Source organism: Morchella importuna, assembly GCF_003444635.1.
Source record: "Morchella importuna strain M04M26 chromosome Unknown Morimp01GS001, whole genome shotgun sequence".
NCBI classification, from domain to species: domain Eukaryota; kingdom Fungi; phylum Ascomycota; class Pezizomycetes; order Pezizales; family Morchellaceae; genus Morchella; species Morchella importuna.
The window spans coordinates 49,179-67,110 of NW_025763398.1; the positions used below are offsets into that span (position 1 = coordinate 49,179).

The window sequence follows — 17,932 nt, forward strand, 5'->3', positions numbered from 1 at the left end:
GGCCTTCATCATTGGCGGGATCGTAGTGATTGTCGTCCCGCTCGCAATAGGCTTTGGGCCTGTGGGGCCGGTGCTAGGTAAACCCCCCCCCCCCGGGCCTCTTTTCTCCACGTCATTTCCGGCTGGTGATAAATGAGATGCTAACGACGCCCGCATAGGCTCGCTCGCGGCAGGGTGGCAGGCGGGGATGGGTGGCGTTGTCGTTTCGGGGTCGGCATTCGCGCTCATGCAGAGTTTGACTATGACGGGTGTGTTCACGGCGGTTGGGTGCTCAATGATTGCGGCAGGGCTGCAGGGGTCACTGGTGGCGGCAGCGATGAGGAGCCTGAGCGGGGAGGTCAGTCGGTTGAGGGTGGCGATTGCGGGTAGATTCAGTAGGCGGCTGTAGTTGTTTGCGTGATGTCTTGTCGGCAGGGAGGTGGGATGGATAGTGGTTTCTTTGTCTATGGGATTTTTGTGGTCTTGGTGCGAGTGGATGATGCTTTAATTGGTGCTTCGTCCAGCTTGTATGTAAGACTGCAGCTGTACATGTATGTGACTACATCTATAGTTGATATCACGGTAGAGTTTGTTTGGTGCGTTCTGCAGCGTGTGCATGTGCCGTTTATGCAAATATGGCTCCATGCCCTTTCCAGGACAGTAACAGTACTTCAGTCCTCACGAAAGGACACCCCCGAACATGCCAAAAGATCAAGATCTGTTCGCTCTAATTGCAACTTCCTTTAATGTGCCATGCGAACTAATTAACCGACGACGTTCTCTGCGCATGTCAAAACAATCCCCACTCCCCCCTACCCGGAACAGCCCCCACATTACCTACATGTATGTATACAACCGCAACGTGTATCCATGATATTTATATGAACGGCGCTCTCCCCTGAACCACTCTGACGGATTCCATCAACAAATATTCCGACGGCCCGCTCCGGTACAGATCACATTTCTCGGTAAGGAGGATCCTCACAAACACAGAGGATGGCATGCGAAGATGTAGATGTATCAGCGATGCAAATCTATGTCTTACTGGGCTCGACGCAGTTATCCGCCTGCTGGGGGTGACTCTCGATATCTATGTTGCTGGTGCCCCGTCGCACGCGACCGTGCCCAGATTTTGACGTGATAGCCCACGATTAGCGCTGGAAGGGTAGGACCTTGAGATATACTCTACATGTATGTTCCACTGAGGAGGTGTGAGGAAAGATACCTTAAGGGATAGTTAGTACAGATAATTGATTCCCGGAGATGAATTTTCAAAGATATCGTGCTGGTCCGGGTCTTGGACGATTATATTAGGAAGCTAAATGTGGCGGATCAACACATTTCTAGGTCAGATGCTAGTATACCCCTATTATAATATGATGGGAGTAAACATGCGGAGCTAGGATCTCTTCGAAGTTGATCATACTCGGTAATTGAAAGGACCAGCTTTCCATTCTTGACGACTTTGGAAAATATAAAGCCATATGTATATGCAGTTGTAGCAGCGAGCAAAGGAGAGATTGGACCAGTCTCTTCCCCGTTTATGTTGGCATGCATTATATGTCGATCCCTATGTGCTAATATTTCACCTAACCCTAACTGCGGGAGGCGCCGAGCCGCACTTTATCCAATCCCATCGATCCAGGAGCTCCATGTTCCCCTTTCTACAGTAGTCCTTCAATCATTCGATCTACGGAACGTGAAAATATCAGCTTCCAACTGTTCCAATTTATAAGAAAGCCGCGACCGATAATCCAATTACCCGATCCTAGCCCACTTTTGTGGAATGCGCACTCCATATGAATCGACTGTGAGTCCACTCCATCCCCAAGCCCCGTACGCGTGTATATATGTACATATAGAAACGGTCCAGTTGACAAAACCACGAGGGGATAGAATGAAGTAGCGCTCCCCCATGAGAGCCTACACTGTGCCCACGACGATCCCAGCGCCTGCAGATACCACTCATTAAAGTCTACAAAAGGCGTTGGACGCACCACGCTTATCTTCTTCCGAAAACTCTTCAAACTCCCTATTAAGCCCACGGCACTGACTCAAAAGGAGCCGGAGCCGTCCTTATATCAAGATCCTACTGGGAGGGTCACCACCTGCAACCATGCATTCATGATGCCCCACGAACTGCGAGGGCGAGGTGAAATTTGTGATCTTTGCGGGCAGAGAGTTCCCTGGATCTGGACGTGCTACTATTGTACGCGATTTATGTGTAATCCTTGCAAGAGAGTCCGCGTTGATATTATCGACGACGATTGAGATAATGCTGAAGTTCGAGCAAAAACTGATTATTTCCATAATTTGTGTTGTGCTTTTTCGCCTAAGGACTCTATCCCTCAGGCTTCCTTGATTCTAATTCTTGTGTCCTACTGCCATATTTTTGCGCTTTTTCTTCATTAGTTCTTTTACATTCTGTGGACCAGAGACTATCATGTTGCTATGCCTTGGCATCTCAAGGTTTAGGATCAATAATTACATCCCACCGAATCCCACCATACCCGGGAAGGCGGGGCAAATGCGTACTGCGTGGGCAGCCTAGTGTGATCTATGAGCTGACCGAACTCGAACTTTAATGGAGAGCTTTTGGCTCCTTGAAAGCAAGCCCTATCTCAGATCGAATTCAGTCCTTTACTCTAATTTCCGAGGTTAGTCTCGAGCCGGAAGTGATATGTTAAATACTAATCATATAAATCATATGATATGAAGGGTGAAGTAGGTAAAGATGAATAACTAGCTAGACCTCCAGATCTCTAGGGGGGTAATATTAACCTCCTTTCTGTCGTTTCCTCCATGCTCGAGCCGTGCTCTGATCAGTCTTTCCCTGTAGCACGATCGATCACTGAGCCCAATTAACGGCCCATGAGCTAAGCCAGCTTGGTTTTATAATTTATGGTCCGGCTCGACGATCAGCTCATGGAGCACACCATCAATAACAACTGTGGCCGCCGCATGCAGCAGCACCCCGCCATGAATAGCCAACATCTAATCTTTACGTGTCAATAGAGTGAAACATCCACCTTAAAGCTCACACGGCCATATCATTACTCAACGCCACTTACCAGTGTCGCCCACTAATGTACTCGCATGTCTACTGCTACCGTCATGATCATAGTTGTATTTAAGTTGTACAGAACAGAACCCATGCGAACCACCAGACTTGTTGCAGTTTAATGACGCACTCAGTGAAATATGCATATATGTCAGGGAAACTCATTCGCTATCCCATAGCATCTTAAGCGAGCCATGGCTCACGAGATTAAGGCTTTATACGCTTTGGTCAATAATACTCCGTATCGAATAGTCACATATTCCTTTCTTCCCTTTTAATACATCCCCACAGCCCTATGGTACAATTCGAAAAAGATAACTTATCAAAGAAAATGGGATACCATTTTCCCATACTGTGGTACCCCCTGGTGAAGGAGGTTTTATCCGTGAAAAGCTCACACTCGCCCTAATCACTCAGAAAAGATATCTGCTAGTGGGAAATTGGGACGGCACACCTGTGTGACAGAGTGCTAGATGTAGTAGGCCCACCTTCGTGACAGCAGCGCTAGTAGGCGCACCTGCGTGACAGACGGCAGGTAGGCTCTAAGTCTCGAACACCTACCACCCTAAGTATACCTTGACCTGTAGTACGCTTTACCACCACCATAGCCATCATAACCGATTCACCAATATCATATGAAGCGGGTATGGGCGTAGTATAGCTCGCCCATACCCACTTTCGCCAGACTCATGTGCATGTTATTCTTTGAACAAATGTATTTCCTAACTGTTACAGGCCCATCAATGAAGGAGATGATTTGAACATGCTGTTGATGGAATTGGATGCTGGTTGATGGATTTAGGGATAATTCGGTGGGGAGGAGAAACCTCACGATGAAATTCAAAATCATGATCTGACTTTATCCTTCTAGACAGGATATATAATTTCGAATATAAACAGCATTAAGCTAGACCACTATGGGGCCCAAATCACCCCAATATGGCATACAATATCCTGATATGGCTGTAACTTATCTTTTGCGTCCCAAAGAGGAAGTCCTGATCCCTGTTTATCCTCCCCACGGGTGATAACTTATCCCGTTTACACCAAAAGCATTGTAAACCTTTTATCCCCCCGCGCTTCTCTGCTGACGTTCCCTTATCACTACACCGCTCACAGCAAGCTCTTAAGTTCTACCACAATCACCGCGCGCCCCACCTACACTGGTCGAGCTACCTTTTCTCATTTTATAACAACCAACGGCTCCGCAGGTAGCCCCCGAAGATATCTAGGTTGATTCAATCATTGGTGTAAGTAACCGTTTATACCCCTTGTTCATTCTCGTTACTGACATGGAAGTCTATAGTCTTTCGGAAATGACGCCTAACCTCTTCACCAGCCTCCTATCTGGCATGTTCAGAATAGCGATATTGGGACTAGTCCTGCTTTTAATTCCATTGGCCCAGGCCAGTACAACCGCTGCAAATGAAACAGAGTCATAAGTTCCCTGGAGACCCGAGCCCCAAGAACGAGGGACATTGGGAATTATTTTCACTTGTCTCTTTACTCTCATTATCTACATCTGGACGGTGATTCACGATGATGTTATTGAAAACGGCACACCATTCTCACGACTTCTATCAAAGGTCCAATGGATGCTATATGCCTTTTTAGCTCCGGAATCAGTCGCTATTTCCGCTTACGAGCAGTGGAAGGGGGCAAGGACTCTTCATAAAGAGTTCTGTAGCTACCGTGGAATCGATCGAGGTGATGCCGGAGACTTGTTAGGTATAGAAGGTGCCTTTTTTGTGATCATGGGAGGCTTCTCTAGAATAGATCTAGATCCCGTGGAGAATTCCTTACCCGGCATGGAATCCATCCATGGAAACTACCCGACGTTTGAAATAGCCTGGCGCGCAAATAAATTCATGAAGATAGTGCGACATGCGCCAAGGGGTTCGGTGCCCAAAGTGGTCAACAGAAAACTCATAGCGGATCGCGGTAAAGCGGATGGAATTGGAAATGCACTTGCTCTCATTCAGGCCTTTTCAATCGTGTTCCAGTGCTTCTTCCGCAAGATGAAGGGACTGACAGTCACCTTGCTCGAGTTTCACGTTGTCGTCCAGGTATTGTGTACGGCCTTGATATACTTCGACTAGTGGTTCAAGCCTCAAGGAGTTATCGAACCCATCCCGATTATAGGTTCACCTAGCACCACGGAGGAGAAGGGCATTCTAGCAGTTATCGAAACGATCCCGAATATTAATATGAGGGACCGGCGCGACCTTGAGGAAGCGCTTACAGAGCCTATATCTGGCAAAGACGCCGACGGAGCTAATACTTTGCCACCGCCTGGCGGCCTGTTTAGCCGGTCCACTCTAGCCGAAATCTGTGAGCGTTTGAAAGGATTGGCAGAAGGTGACATGTGGGAGTCCTTTCTCAGGTTAGAAATTTTACGTAGGCATAGAGCCACTCGCCCTGCACATTTCATAACTTACTCCATATACGGTGCTGCACATAGCATTGCATGATACAGCAGCTTCCCGACACCCATCGAGCAGCGCCTATGGTGGATATCCTGTGTTTCTCTTGTTGTCACTCCACTTTTAACCACCGCTATATGGTGGGTGGGACAAAAGCACCCTTACTTTACAGATATAGACTCGGAACGACTCTACGTGTTCTAATGTGATCATCTTTCTCTACACGATTATCTGTAGAGCATATTTGACTATCGAATGTTTCATCAGCCTCAGGCTTCTCCCGGCCAACGCATATGACACTGTTGTCTTTGAGAGGATCTGGCCCAGTCTGTAGGGCGTTGCGTTTTGCCGTTTACATGGCTCGATGTTTTGCAACCGCTACACGTTGCACCAGTGGCCGGATAGATCTGTTTGCGCACCTCGAATATTCTGGTTATTTCCCTTTTTAGTTCTTTGTGTTCTTGCTACAGTCTTTCTCTTTCCTTTTTAGTTTTAAACTTTTCAAGCACTATAGCTACGTTCACGATCGTTCATGATATTCACAGCTTAACATCATGCTTTCATTTCCTAATCTTACATCTGGATTACATGTATCTTTTCTTCTATATATGTCTTATTTTAAATTCATTACACTTGCCTGTTGATACGATGGAATGGAGACCAGTGAGTGTCATAGCCTCCGAGCTGCATATATATATATACAAATGAATTATCAATCAATCAATTGAATTATCTCCACATTGACCAGTACTACCTGGCACCTAAATGGAGGCCTGCATAGGCCATTAATTCAATTCGCCTAGCAGTAACTCTTGATGTAGCGCTCGCTTCACGATATACGCATATACGCAACTTGTAGGTTGTTATCTCCGTGGAATATTGTTGGGCCTTCGATCAGCGATACATCACAAAATATCACTCGTTGATCTTCGATCGCCTATACTTATTTAAGGCTTCCGATCTGAGGAGGTATATATGACTATTACTATTTAGTATTTAATCTTTGTACTAGAAAGTTTGAATGTAGACTATTCCGGGGGTGTCTGGTATATACATATGAAGGCTGCCGTTGCATAATATTCGATCAATAACCAAGTCGCATAAACTTCACTTTAACTTTAATATTCCACATCTAGAAACGATAAACTGGCCGTCAGAACATAATAATGGATATAGGGAAGATTCTGATATCTTTGCCTTACCTTCTTAACAATTGTACAGAGGAGCATTTACACAAGCAGACCTATGAAATCACAGTTTGAAGTAAAAGATCAAAAGACGGGTATATACAACCATCTCTTCATATTTAAATTAACTCAATATAACCATCTTCCAATAGGTAGGGCTTCACTCCACGATGAATCCAAAACGTCTCGCCTTTATCCTCACATCCCACAAATGGCGAACCCCCTAGACTCCTCATTTTGTTATTTCAATTGGGGATTGCACTAGAGAAAAGTATGTGGGAGAAGTAAAGTAATTGATCGTGTTATTGTTCTAGCTAAGGGGGAATGCCCCGTATTTATACTGATGAAAGGTAGTACAAAAGAAATACAATGAGTCATGGACGTGTGAGTAATAGAATGACTAATAGGAAAGTGAGTCATACGCCGATGACAAATACTATAATGAAATGATGAGAATCTTCCAGAACTATGAAACGTGCCGAGCGTCCTATTTCAAGATGCACAACACCCGGCGGCCATGGGTTATAGCGTCTAGGAGTCATGATAAACCCAACATACACGTGGTGTCTCCCAAGTGCCGTAACGTTCCACCAAGTGTTTTTCGAACCATGGGCTTAGTAGTGGCCGGGCATGGTGTTTCCTCTTTATTTACAGGTAGATTAACATACATGCATGTTTACATGAGTATCCCTAATCAAAGCTAATAACCTTAACTAAATTTGCTTCCCCCAAGCCGATAGCTAGTATTTCCTTGACAGTCTCGGGGATATCATGCGCACGTACGCGTTATATAAGGATTATCAACAAGAGGTGCTGATGCCGTATGAGATACTATCTAGATATGAGTCTTGCGTACCGCGCCAGCTCTCAGCTGGAATATGCTCACCCAACTGAAGCCGGATCCTTTGCTTTTGTGTGGGTTGCTACCTTAGTCCGGTTGTAAATTCAATAGAGCCAACAGTAGTTCTACATACGCCCCTGTCAGTCACCAGGGAGCACTCGTTTGTATGTACTAAATGGGTGCAAGATCTGCACCCTGAACCTTTTACATTTGCCAATTCCCAATATCGTGACCATGCCAATATATCGCCTGCAACTGTGATATATAAGATACCCATGGATGTACAGCGAGAGATGGAATTATTGTAGAAAAAGGGGTCTGAAAACAGTGTTTGTATGGCTGGTTAAACCAATAGGACTCCTCCCGTATTTCTACCACAAGCTGTATATATCAGGCGTTCGGAGAATCTCTCTCACGCATTGGTATGCTCTATCGGGGAAACGATTGACCAGCTAGATAAAGCAGCAAGCTGCCAAACCTCTGGCGCCGGCACCTCGAAGTATATCAAGAACTTCTAAATGCAAAAGAAATTTTCACAGCCAAACCTAGGGTCACATGACTACCAATTCGCGCTAATGCATGAGAGAGATTCTCCAGATGGCTCGTACATCCAGGAGATACCTACAGTCGCAACTCGATATGCCGGATCTCACGAAATCCTCCGAATCTTGGCAATCCGGCATATCGAGTTGCGACTGTAATCGAAACGACCGACGACACGGCCCGAGCCGTTCACCGAATTCAATTCGATCGCTTAATTCCTCGAATTGGAACGACCCCCCCCCCCCCCCCCCCGACCCACATGAACGCATACGGAGCATCTCGGCTGAGGAGCAACGGGGCCAGAATCTACTCTAGGTACATGTATGTATGTATATAGCTCCGGCTACTATTGCAGAACTTTATTCATTGAACTTTCTTATTCCCGCCGCATGTGATTCGGAAGCTGAAGGCTGCATATATACCCGGCACACGCACCCGAACAAGCCTTTCTCCCCGGGACCGGTACGGACACTCCTTGTGTGTAGTGGGCGGGATGCAGTTAGCTGCTCTTTAATCTATAAGTGCATGTATATATGGAAGCTTTCGGTGTTGATAACCTTCGGAGAGTATCTTCTTTCCTTTTGGAGTTCAACTACTCTATACGTGCTACGAACTCGGGTCCCTTTGCACAGGTACATACATATCGCAAAATCTGAGAATATTCGTCACAAGACAACAGGGGTATAGGCCAACCAGAGGCAGTCTTTGAACGGTACGTCCAGCTGTGTGTTGGTCTCCGACTAGCGCCCGAATGGAACGCGTTGAATGGTACCCACTGCAATGATTGAGGAATCAAGGTCATATGAACCTCGGGATATAAATATATAGGTATAAGTATATAATATCTAGCTTACTAGACGTCTCATCCTCGCTCGACCACTGGACCCACCCAAGAACTCTCGCTCCACTGAAAAGTTACACAGCTATATCAATCATAATGAGCACCATGACCACCCCATACGATGTCTTCTTCACCATCTACAACGGAATGGACAAGCCTCTGCCCAATGGAACGGTAAACCCCACTTCCGGAACCCTTGTTGGACAGCTGCCATCCTCGGTGCTGGTAGAGTTGTCTTCCAACTCAATCCACATCAGCGCCGGTAAGGTTCGCCCTTCTGTTCATGGTATTCACCATCGCCTTCGGATCCTGCCGTGACCTGGTGATGTATTGTAGGCGATGCGGGTGCAGTGGGGGAGGCCACCTATCTTTATGGCTTGGATCCGATGACATTCAAGTTCCAGCGCACCGCTTCCGAATACTCGGCTTTGGGACACCCCGATGCCATAATGGTCGAAATCTCGAGATATAACCCATTGATCGGTCAGTCATTCGCATTGAAGTTCTACGCGGTGATTACTCCTCGCTGGCGTGTACTACAGTCACTTACACTGTCAATCCGACATGAGTGATTTATGGCTTAGGACGAGTTGAGTGAATTAAGAGTGCTTTCTTTGGACACCTGTCTGTACTTTCTACATATATCTTGCTTTTCCCTGCTCATTTTTAATGCCTTCGGCTTTAAATTATATCATGCAGCTATCCTGCGATCCGTTTCTTCGAATTACGTTCTATCAATCAAAAACTCACTTTGCACATGAGTATATCCGTGATTTAATCCCAGAATGAATGGAATTGCATAAAACACACACTTCCAACATATCTCGGCGCCCAAAAGAAAACCCAGCGATCTTTTTAGATTTATACTTCACACGTTTCTATAAGCTTAACCCATTCCGCTATCCGTTAATATTCAATCCGAACCATCTACTAACCAACCTCACTCTATATTTCAACACTTTATAACCTTTTTCTCCTATCCATTATCAGATCCAGATCTAAACAAACCCCCACCACAACCAATCTACCACCCATTCTCCACACACCCACCCTTCAACCTACAACCCACCCAACGATCATTACCACCACAACTACCCTAACCCTAATCCACAAGTGATCCACAGTGACCAAGCCATGCGGAACGTGCGACGTCACGATGCCGTGCGGAAAGCTCCATTTCGTCCGAGATCGCCCCGCGACCGAGTTTAGGCAGAATTGGCTTTGGTGCAGGTACGAGATGTGTGGGGATGGGATGAGGACGGAGAGATTGCGGGGGGGTTATATTAGCCGGTAGTGACATTAAGGGAGTTTGTATACAGGGATAGGGGACGGTGTGCGTGTGGGGAATTCGTTGTTACGCTCTTTGTATGTGAGACCTCTCGTATCAGTAGCAGCGGTAGTAATGGTAATTGGTAGTGCTTGTTCGAAGTTGGACCTGGGGGCGATATCTTGATTCCGGGAAAATGAAGAAAGGTGTTCACTGGTGCCTACATATATAATCCCATTTCGACTCCTATCTACCTCGCAACCAAAGAAGTAGAACAGTAGCAATTAACAGCAATCCAACTCTCAGTAGTAGTACTACATGTACTCCTATCCTAGACCAAATAATAGCAATAATAACCATTCATATACTAGCAACAGCCGCGAGCGCATACAAATTAACAATCCCCAAGGAACATTCCGGTTCTCCAATTATACAGGGGTGGTATTGTATTTTTCCATTTATCCAGTCACAGAGGCCACGCTATCCCAAACCGTCCCAAATTATTACCAAAAAGCAAATAAAACTACCCCCAGCGCTGAATCCTCCGAATCCTGGGGAAGCCATTTATAAAATTTATCCAGGCGAGCTTAATCGATACATGCCGTACACCCGCATGCCGGCCGGGGTATACGCCCAATGGAAGCCACCGGCAGAATAGCACCAGGCAGACAGACCCTTCTGGGGGTTGAGTAGAGGGCTGTCAACGTGAGTCGTTACCAAGGGTCAAGGATCAGAGCCCAGGTACCGGTTAAGCTTACTTTGATATCTCCACATCCACAGCTCGGAGGACCTCTATACACCGCAGCCCTGATCCCCACACAAAGAATCCGCTCCGACACTCCGAAGATCTCGGTCCAATTCGCCCCTTCCCACACGATATAAGCCCCGTCCTCCGCTCCATGATCCAGTTTCTTCACCACCACCGCCGCCGCCGCCATGCAGCTCCTCCCCTTCTCGCCGCCGCCTTCGTGGGCCTCGCCTCTCTCGCGAGTGCAGCCAGCTTCACAAATCCCCTCAAAAACCCCAACGGCAGTGACCCGCACATTGTCTACACCGGCGGCTACTACTACCTGACCACCACCACATGGACCAACATCCAGCTGACGCGCGCCACCACCATCGCGGGGCTCAGGACGGCCACGCCCACCACCGTGTGGACCGACAGCACGACCAGCCGCGCCGGCAATTTCTGGGCTCCTGGTACTGTGCACCCCCGACTCTATACCGATTGTGGAGATATGACTATAAACTAACACATGACAGAGCTCCACTGGATCGACTCGAAATGGTGGATCTACTACACCGCCGGTACCGCAGAGTGCTGTGGCAACCAGCGACAACACGTCCTCGAGGGCGGCACCACCCCGCTCTCTGGCTACGCTTACAAGGCACGTCTCTCCGCCGAGTGGGGTATTGACGGCACCATCCTCCGCATCGGAACCAGCATGTACCTTGTGTGGAGTCGTTTCAGCCCCAACAGCCTGCAGAGTCTGTACATTGCGCTCATGAGCAACGCGTACACCATTGGAACACCGTACTTGTTGAGTGAGCCGACAAACAGCTGGGAGGTCGTGGGCGGCGCGGTTAATGAGGGACCCGCAGCTATGTACTGTAAGTTGTCCTCGTAAGTTGTAGATCAAGGATGCAGTGGCTGATGGGGATGTGGTGTAGACGGTGGAAAGACGTATCTTGCCTTCAGTGCTAGTTACTGCTGGACTGCCAGCTACCAGCTCGGTCTTCTTACCTGGAACGGCGGTGACCCATTGCTGTCAAGCAGCTGGGCCAAGACAGGACCTGTCTTTAGCAGTGCAAATGGCAACTACGGTACCGGACACAACGGGTATGTTCCCATCAATTAATCTCTCCTGACAAATGTGCAATGATAAAGGCTAACGGAAACATGCAATAGATTCTTCACCAGCCCTGACGGTACCGAGATCTGGAACGTCTACCACGCAACCTCTGCGAGTGGGGGAGCGTGTGACGGGAACAGGTACACCATGGCCCAGAAAGTCAACTGGAGCAACAATGTTCCCGTGTTTGGATCTGCGCCAAGTTTGTCGACCACTATCACTGGGCCGTCTGGCGAATAAGTTATACATAATATTGCCTGTTAGCGTTCTAGTGAAAGAATGGAATGATATGTTGTTTTCAGTCAGATTTGAACTAGTGTGATTTCCGCTGTCTTGTTCTGTAGTGGTGTCTTTGAATCCATGGTGAGATACGAGTGATAGCACATGATTGTCTACTTAAGCTTTAGCGCCCCAGTGACCCAGATTTTGAGCTTTATTTCAGCCGAGAGAGAAAGCTCCAGGTGAGCGTACGTGAATACAAGGTCGTGCAATTACATATAATCTCATGTCATGCACATCAGAAAACATAAAAAAAATAAGCACAAGGCATCCAAACCAGAGCTGAAGTAATAATCCCTCCTGTTTCGCCGAATATGCGTATAACTTTGGCCCAGTGTTGAGTCCCTATTATTTCATTATGGCATGCAGTCATCCAGATAAATACTAGGAAGTAAGAAATCATTCTAAGATAGGTACAATACAAGACGGCACGAGACTAGAGAGCAGTCTTTCCTCGCCTTGTAGGGTTCATCCTTTGGACCTACGTACGAATACGTATCAGTCTTGCCAAAGTCTCGAGGCTTTGTGATAGCAGGTCTTTTCCAGTTAAAACGACAGGAGAGTACTAGGGAGGGCTAAGGTTATTGATTTAATTGTGGATTGTGCAACCTTATACTCGAAATGAATAGGTCCCCCTCGAAAAAAGGTCCAGAGACAATTACAAAATTATCTAGAGTTCCTGTATAATCAAATTTACACTCTCTCATCTTTCTTCGTCCACAGTCCGAGACGATGCCTGGCCAGGCCTTGTAGGTTTCATGCGCCCCATTACTCCAAACCAGAGGTCTAGACCAAAAACCAAATATCGACCAGAAGTACATTTTATTATATTAACTATCCGCCAAAAGAAAAAACTATCACTTACACGCTATTAGTGTTGGGCACGAGCCTGTTCGAGACGAGCTTGAGTTAGAGCTCGAGTTGGCTCGGATTGTGCAAACGAAGGCTTGGGATGTTCGAGCTCGTGAGTGTGGCTCGAGCTTAGGCTCGAGCTCCAATTCAAGAGCTCAAAATGGTCATCTCGATATAAGTTTCACTTTTAAAGACGAACTCAAGGGGTTTATCTTCCAATTTCTCCATTACTGATAGTCCAAAAAGCTCGAGCCTAAGCTCGAGTGTTTCTAATACTAGTTCGAGCTGGCTTGTGCTCGTGAGAAGGAGAGCTTGAGGTGTTCCAGCCAGCTCGGCTCGTGCCCAACACCACACGCTATCTGGCCCAACTCCGCGCAAAAAAAAAAAAAAAGGTTTTTACAACCAAAAGAAACCCTAACCCACAACCAACCGCTCCAACCACATCTTCGACCTACCTTCGATCGTCGATCGAAAAAGATTATAAACAGAGAAGCAACTACCGACTGGTAACTAGTTAGCGCGCGGAAGTAGAACATTGATCGGGTTTTAAAATTAACTATGTCGGCAGGGGAACTGTTGATTTATACCTAGCTAGCACCCAGCGACGCGAAGTACCCACCCCCATCTGCGAGTTTGTGTTTACATCGTGATCTGCGGCGGGCATAAGCTAGCATTTATGGATGGATCTTTTAGTGGTGCTGGGGGCGGTTCTGGGGCTGTGTGTGGTGCTCGTGTTGTGGTGTGGTGTGCGAGTGAGTCATGGGGTGTCACTCGGCCAAACGTCGTCTTCATTATTTAGTAGCTGTAGAGCTGGTACATAACTACTGGGTTGAGCCTTATCAGCAAGATTTACGCCCATCTCACTTCTCATTATCATAATAGAGGCAGAAATTTCATATCTCACTCTCTAGGGTTTAATTGGTGCCAAATAGTTTCACCTGGTCCCGCCATATAAACAATCTCGGATACCCTCCCATCGGTAATACTACCACCGCCATGCAATTCCTAACCCTGCACATGGAATAATACCAGCCAACGCAACCCCCTCTAGATCTTACAAGTAATATTATCGACTTCTTCAACGGAAGCAACATTTATAGACAGAGTACCCAATCCCTACCATCCTTATTAGCCCCTAGACGGCCCGGCCCAGAAGCGACCCCTCACCACCACGCAGCGTGATCGACGATACGAGCCGACTCGAGTCCTCGACTCAAGCCCAAAGCCCAAGCACCCACGAGCAGCCACCCTCACGAGTAGAGCCAGCTCGAGCTCCTTCCACTGCTCGACTTGAAAAGCTGAGCTTTTACGGTGTTATTTCAACCATACTAACCATGCGGACAATACCCTTGGTAGTTGATTTTATGAAATGTGAGAGCAGGAAACCCTAACCCTGGAAACACCTATTCCATTGAAGAGACCGATACACATCTAGAATGACTTCAAGGGCAGATATGTGGGGCCACTGATAATCTCGAGTAGCTCGACCTACACTCAAGTATTTACAAGTCAAATCGAGACGAGCAGCTGTTATCACAAGCCGATTCGAGCTTTTCTTCTTGCTCGTCGTCCACACTACCGCCGCCGTGGCCACATACGCACCACTCATAACCCAAACCCCCCCACCCCATCCTGCCTTCCCAGACACACCGTTTCCCCCCGTCCACCCACCCAGAACCAAAACCTGAACAATTCCAACACGGACCAATCACAAACCGAGTGACACCTCATGATCCCAATTCCACTCGAAAAGAACCCTCTTTTCCCTAGCCCCGCCTGTCTGATATAGCCCAATACTTAAGAAAGATCTTTATCACCGGGATTGGAGGTTGCAAATGCAAATATCCAGGACTGTTTTGCTACCTCGTGGTAATTCCGTCATAAGCTATCACTCGCACGTACAACTACTCTAGCTGGATAACGCGCTCCCGTCCCGCCGCTCACACAAACACCAGACCACTCATGCACATGATGCTTTTTTCACTAGTAGAGTCTACTCTATCAACACGCAAACAGACATGTCCCTCATCATCATCACCATCACCATCACCTACATGCATCGAAAACATCACAAAAGAAACAAAACCACGCACGCTATAAAATACACCAAATTAATGCCGCCGTCTCTCATAAGCCGTATACCCCCCTACCTGACCCACCTCCTCCACCTCCCCACCTCCCCAACCCTCTCCCTCCCCCACCCCACCACCCTCGTCAGCGCCTGCACTGTCTCCCGATCCCCGCGCTTCTGCATCCACACCCACAGCAGCCCCCAAAACACCACCTCGACCACCACATGCCTCCCCAGCACCCCCAGCGCCCACCAGAACCACCCGCGCAGCCTCCCGCGCCGCCGGAACGCCGCATCGTCCTCCATGCGCTCGCGCAGCGCCGTGACCTCCGTCGCCATCTTGGCGAGCGCCTGCTCGACGCGTCGCCGCCACTTGCGGTGGTCCGCGTCGACGCCCGAGTCTTCGTCCTCCTCCTCGCCAAAGGGGTTCGGCGAGACGACGCCGAGCTCGGGAGGGTACTGGGTGCGGTCATGAGGCGGGGAGGTCGCCGACAGCGACGACTGGTTGGACCGGATCTGGTCCCAGACGAATTCGAGCTCTGCTACGAGATCGCGTGCTTCACTGGCGGGGGTGTTAGTTACAAAATTACCCAGAGTAGTTGGGGAGAGACGTACGGTGTGGCCGAGGCATAGCGGTGCATTGTCTGTAGGGCAGATAACCCGAATTAGAAGCTGCTGGTTTACCACGACGTGAAAAATGTACTGCGCTGACCAGGGCTGGAAGAAAAAGAGAACGGACCGCAAACCTCTATCAGCGTCGCGATGTACAGCCTTTTCGCCTCTGTCTTTGACAGCCCACTCTGGGCATTCCAGGCGTCCCTAGCAGCATGACACCCGTCAGCCTTCAATGTGCCCTCCTGCAGGTCAGCCACCACAGCAACAGGAGAGCACAACTCACCATTTTTCAATCTCGGGCCGTGACTCGGGCCCATAGTTTGTCGGCCTGTCCATGACGTCCTTGACATCCCCCTCTACAGTCCCGTCAGCCACCCACAAACACCAGCACCAACAGCATCATCATCCCCGAGGACCAAAGAAAACTAACCCATACTCTGCTTGTAGAGACCATATAGCCTCAGACGGTCGTCAGCGGGCGGACGCGCACTCCCCGTCTTTGGAATCTTCCTGACCGTCTGCAGCGCGTGTGCAAAGACCCGGTCTGTGAGCCGTGAGCTGTTAGTAACAGCTTTGTGCCCCGGGGGGGTGGATCGGGAGGAGCGGGAGGAGGGGGGAGGGTCCGGGTGGGGACGAGGGTAGCAGTAGTAGTAGTAGAAGGGATGGGGGAGCTTCGTACCAACTGAGTCGGACATTGCAGTGGCAGTAGTGGGCCGTGATGAACAGTGGGGTTGTTCTTTGTGTGTGGATCCTTCTTGTCCCTGCTGTGGACGTGTGTGGTTGTAGTTGTGGTGGTGGTTGTGTTGTTGTAGTTGTGAATATTCTCTGCCACCTCTCACCAGCCAAAGAGAACAGAGCTTTCTTCTCAGCTCGACTCTTCCTCTTCCTCGTGTCTGTTGGCTGGACGAACCGAAAGAGCCTCGGCACGTGTGCGAGGGCAAGGGGGGGGGGTTGGTCAACGCGTGACTAAGCAATGCATTCCACGAACGAATCACAGCTCTCCAAAGGGCACACGAGACGAGTAGAAATCAAATCACGAATCAAACCAGTGAATCGTCAAGCAAGGGAGAGCGGGCGGGAGGATCGTCTTGGCTGGCGATAACCATAACCCGACATTGCGAGTGGGGGGATAACCATAACCCGACATTGCGAGTGGGTGGGGGGATGGATCGTGGAGGGGGGCAGGGCAGAGCAGAGGAGAGCTATCGGACAGTACTGCCACACCTACACAGCTAGCTACAGCTATCTACATGGATGCGTCCCCGGGAATCCAAAGGGACGGGACGAGACAGCCAGACTGTGTTCTACCTCAACTGCCAAGCAAGTACAATACGAATCCTCGGTAGAAACAACTGTCAACACCCCCCGACAGCCCCGAAAACACGTCACTCAATCATTGACAGCCACTGTGGACAGCGATATCGATAAGGACACTGATCAGACCATGATTAACTGATATTGCACCACAGACCTGGCCTCGGGCAAGAACCTGGTACCTACGTTTCGATTAATGCAATTTCACAATGTGTCATCGATCTCGGTGGGTAAATTGGTACAGGGCCTCGGGTCCAGCTACATAGCCGGGGGCTGGGGCGGGGGCGGGGGCGGGGGATAAGCTTAAACCGACTCTAAATGTGTTCTCTCGGATTTGGTGGGCGATAAAAGTGCATTTTTGGGGTGTTTATCCTGACAATGTCAATGTCACTTGCAGTTGAACTTTATCTCCCCACCGTCAACCCGCACCCGCACCGAGCACAACCACACCCCCCAACGCGACGCGCACCCGGTACCTACCTATATTTACATACCATACAGTACCTCCATGATCATGAACACGCAGTACTCTGGTCTACTATACTTTACTCTCCTCTACACAACCTCATTGCCAACCTGAGACAGCCCCATCCATTCCAGCACAAGCCACTTCTCTCCACACGTCGATAAATACCTATACTACATGTATGCCTGACAGCACTCTACCAAAGATGAGACCCAGTACATGCACAGCACCCCTTACCTTGGGGCCGGGCCCGGGACCTGCATAAGCATGGCATCTGTCTGGCATCTTCCGCCGCGACCACGGGCATTCCCGGTGTATGAGACAGAGTATCACAGGTTCA

At 48.6% G+C, this 17,932-nt stretch overlaps 4 protein-coding genes across 4 annotated transcripts; 3 read left to right on the plus strand and 1 right to left on the minus strand.

The window, feature by feature from the left end:
• Positions 1-4,848: 4,848 nt before the first annotated feature.
• On the plus strand, positions 4,849-5,511 carry LAJ45_00003 (uncharacterized protein; the record flags this gene model as incomplete). The annotated part of the gene is made up of 2 exons (XM_046109606.1): positions 4,849-5,113; positions 5,183-5,511. The coding sequence occupies 2 exons, from the start codon at positions 4,849-4,851 to the stop codon at positions 5,509-5,511; spliced, it is 594 nt and encodes a 197-aa protein (XP_045976299.1).
• A 3,460-nt stretch (positions 5,512-8,971) lies between these two features.
• LAJ45_00004 (uncharacterized protein) lies at positions 8,972-9,447 on the plus strand (the record flags this gene model as incomplete). The annotated part of the gene is made up of 2 exons (XM_046109607.1): positions 8,972-9,161; positions 9,212-9,447. 2 exons carry the CDS (start codon positions 8,972-8,974, stop codon positions 9,445-9,447), a joined length of 426 nt encoding a protein of 141 aa, XP_045976300.1.
• A 1,594-nt stretch (positions 9,448-11,041) lies between these two features.
• Positions 11,042-12,235, plus strand: LAJ45_00005 (uncharacterized protein; the record flags this gene model as incomplete). The annotated part of the gene is made up of 4 exons (XM_046109608.1): positions 11,042-11,342; positions 11,406-11,753; positions 11,814-11,982; positions 12,052-12,235. 4 exons carry the CDS (start codon positions 11,042-11,044, stop codon positions 12,233-12,235), a joined length of 1,002 nt encoding a protein of 333 aa, XP_045976301.1.
• Positions 12,236-15,272: 3,037 nt separating this feature from the next.
• On the minus strand, positions 15,273-16,507 carry LAJ45_00006 (uncharacterized protein; the record flags this gene model as incomplete). Its single annotated transcript, XM_046109609.1, has 6 exons — positions 15,273-15,759; positions 15,813-15,841; positions 15,944-16,016; positions 16,096-16,168; positions 16,243-16,356; positions 16,492-16,507. The coding sequence occupies 6 exons, from the start codon at positions 16,505-16,507 to the stop codon at positions 15,273-15,275; spliced, it is 792 nt and encodes a 263-aa protein (XP_045976302.1).
• Between the last annotated feature and the right edge of the window lie 1,425 nt (positions 16,508-17,932).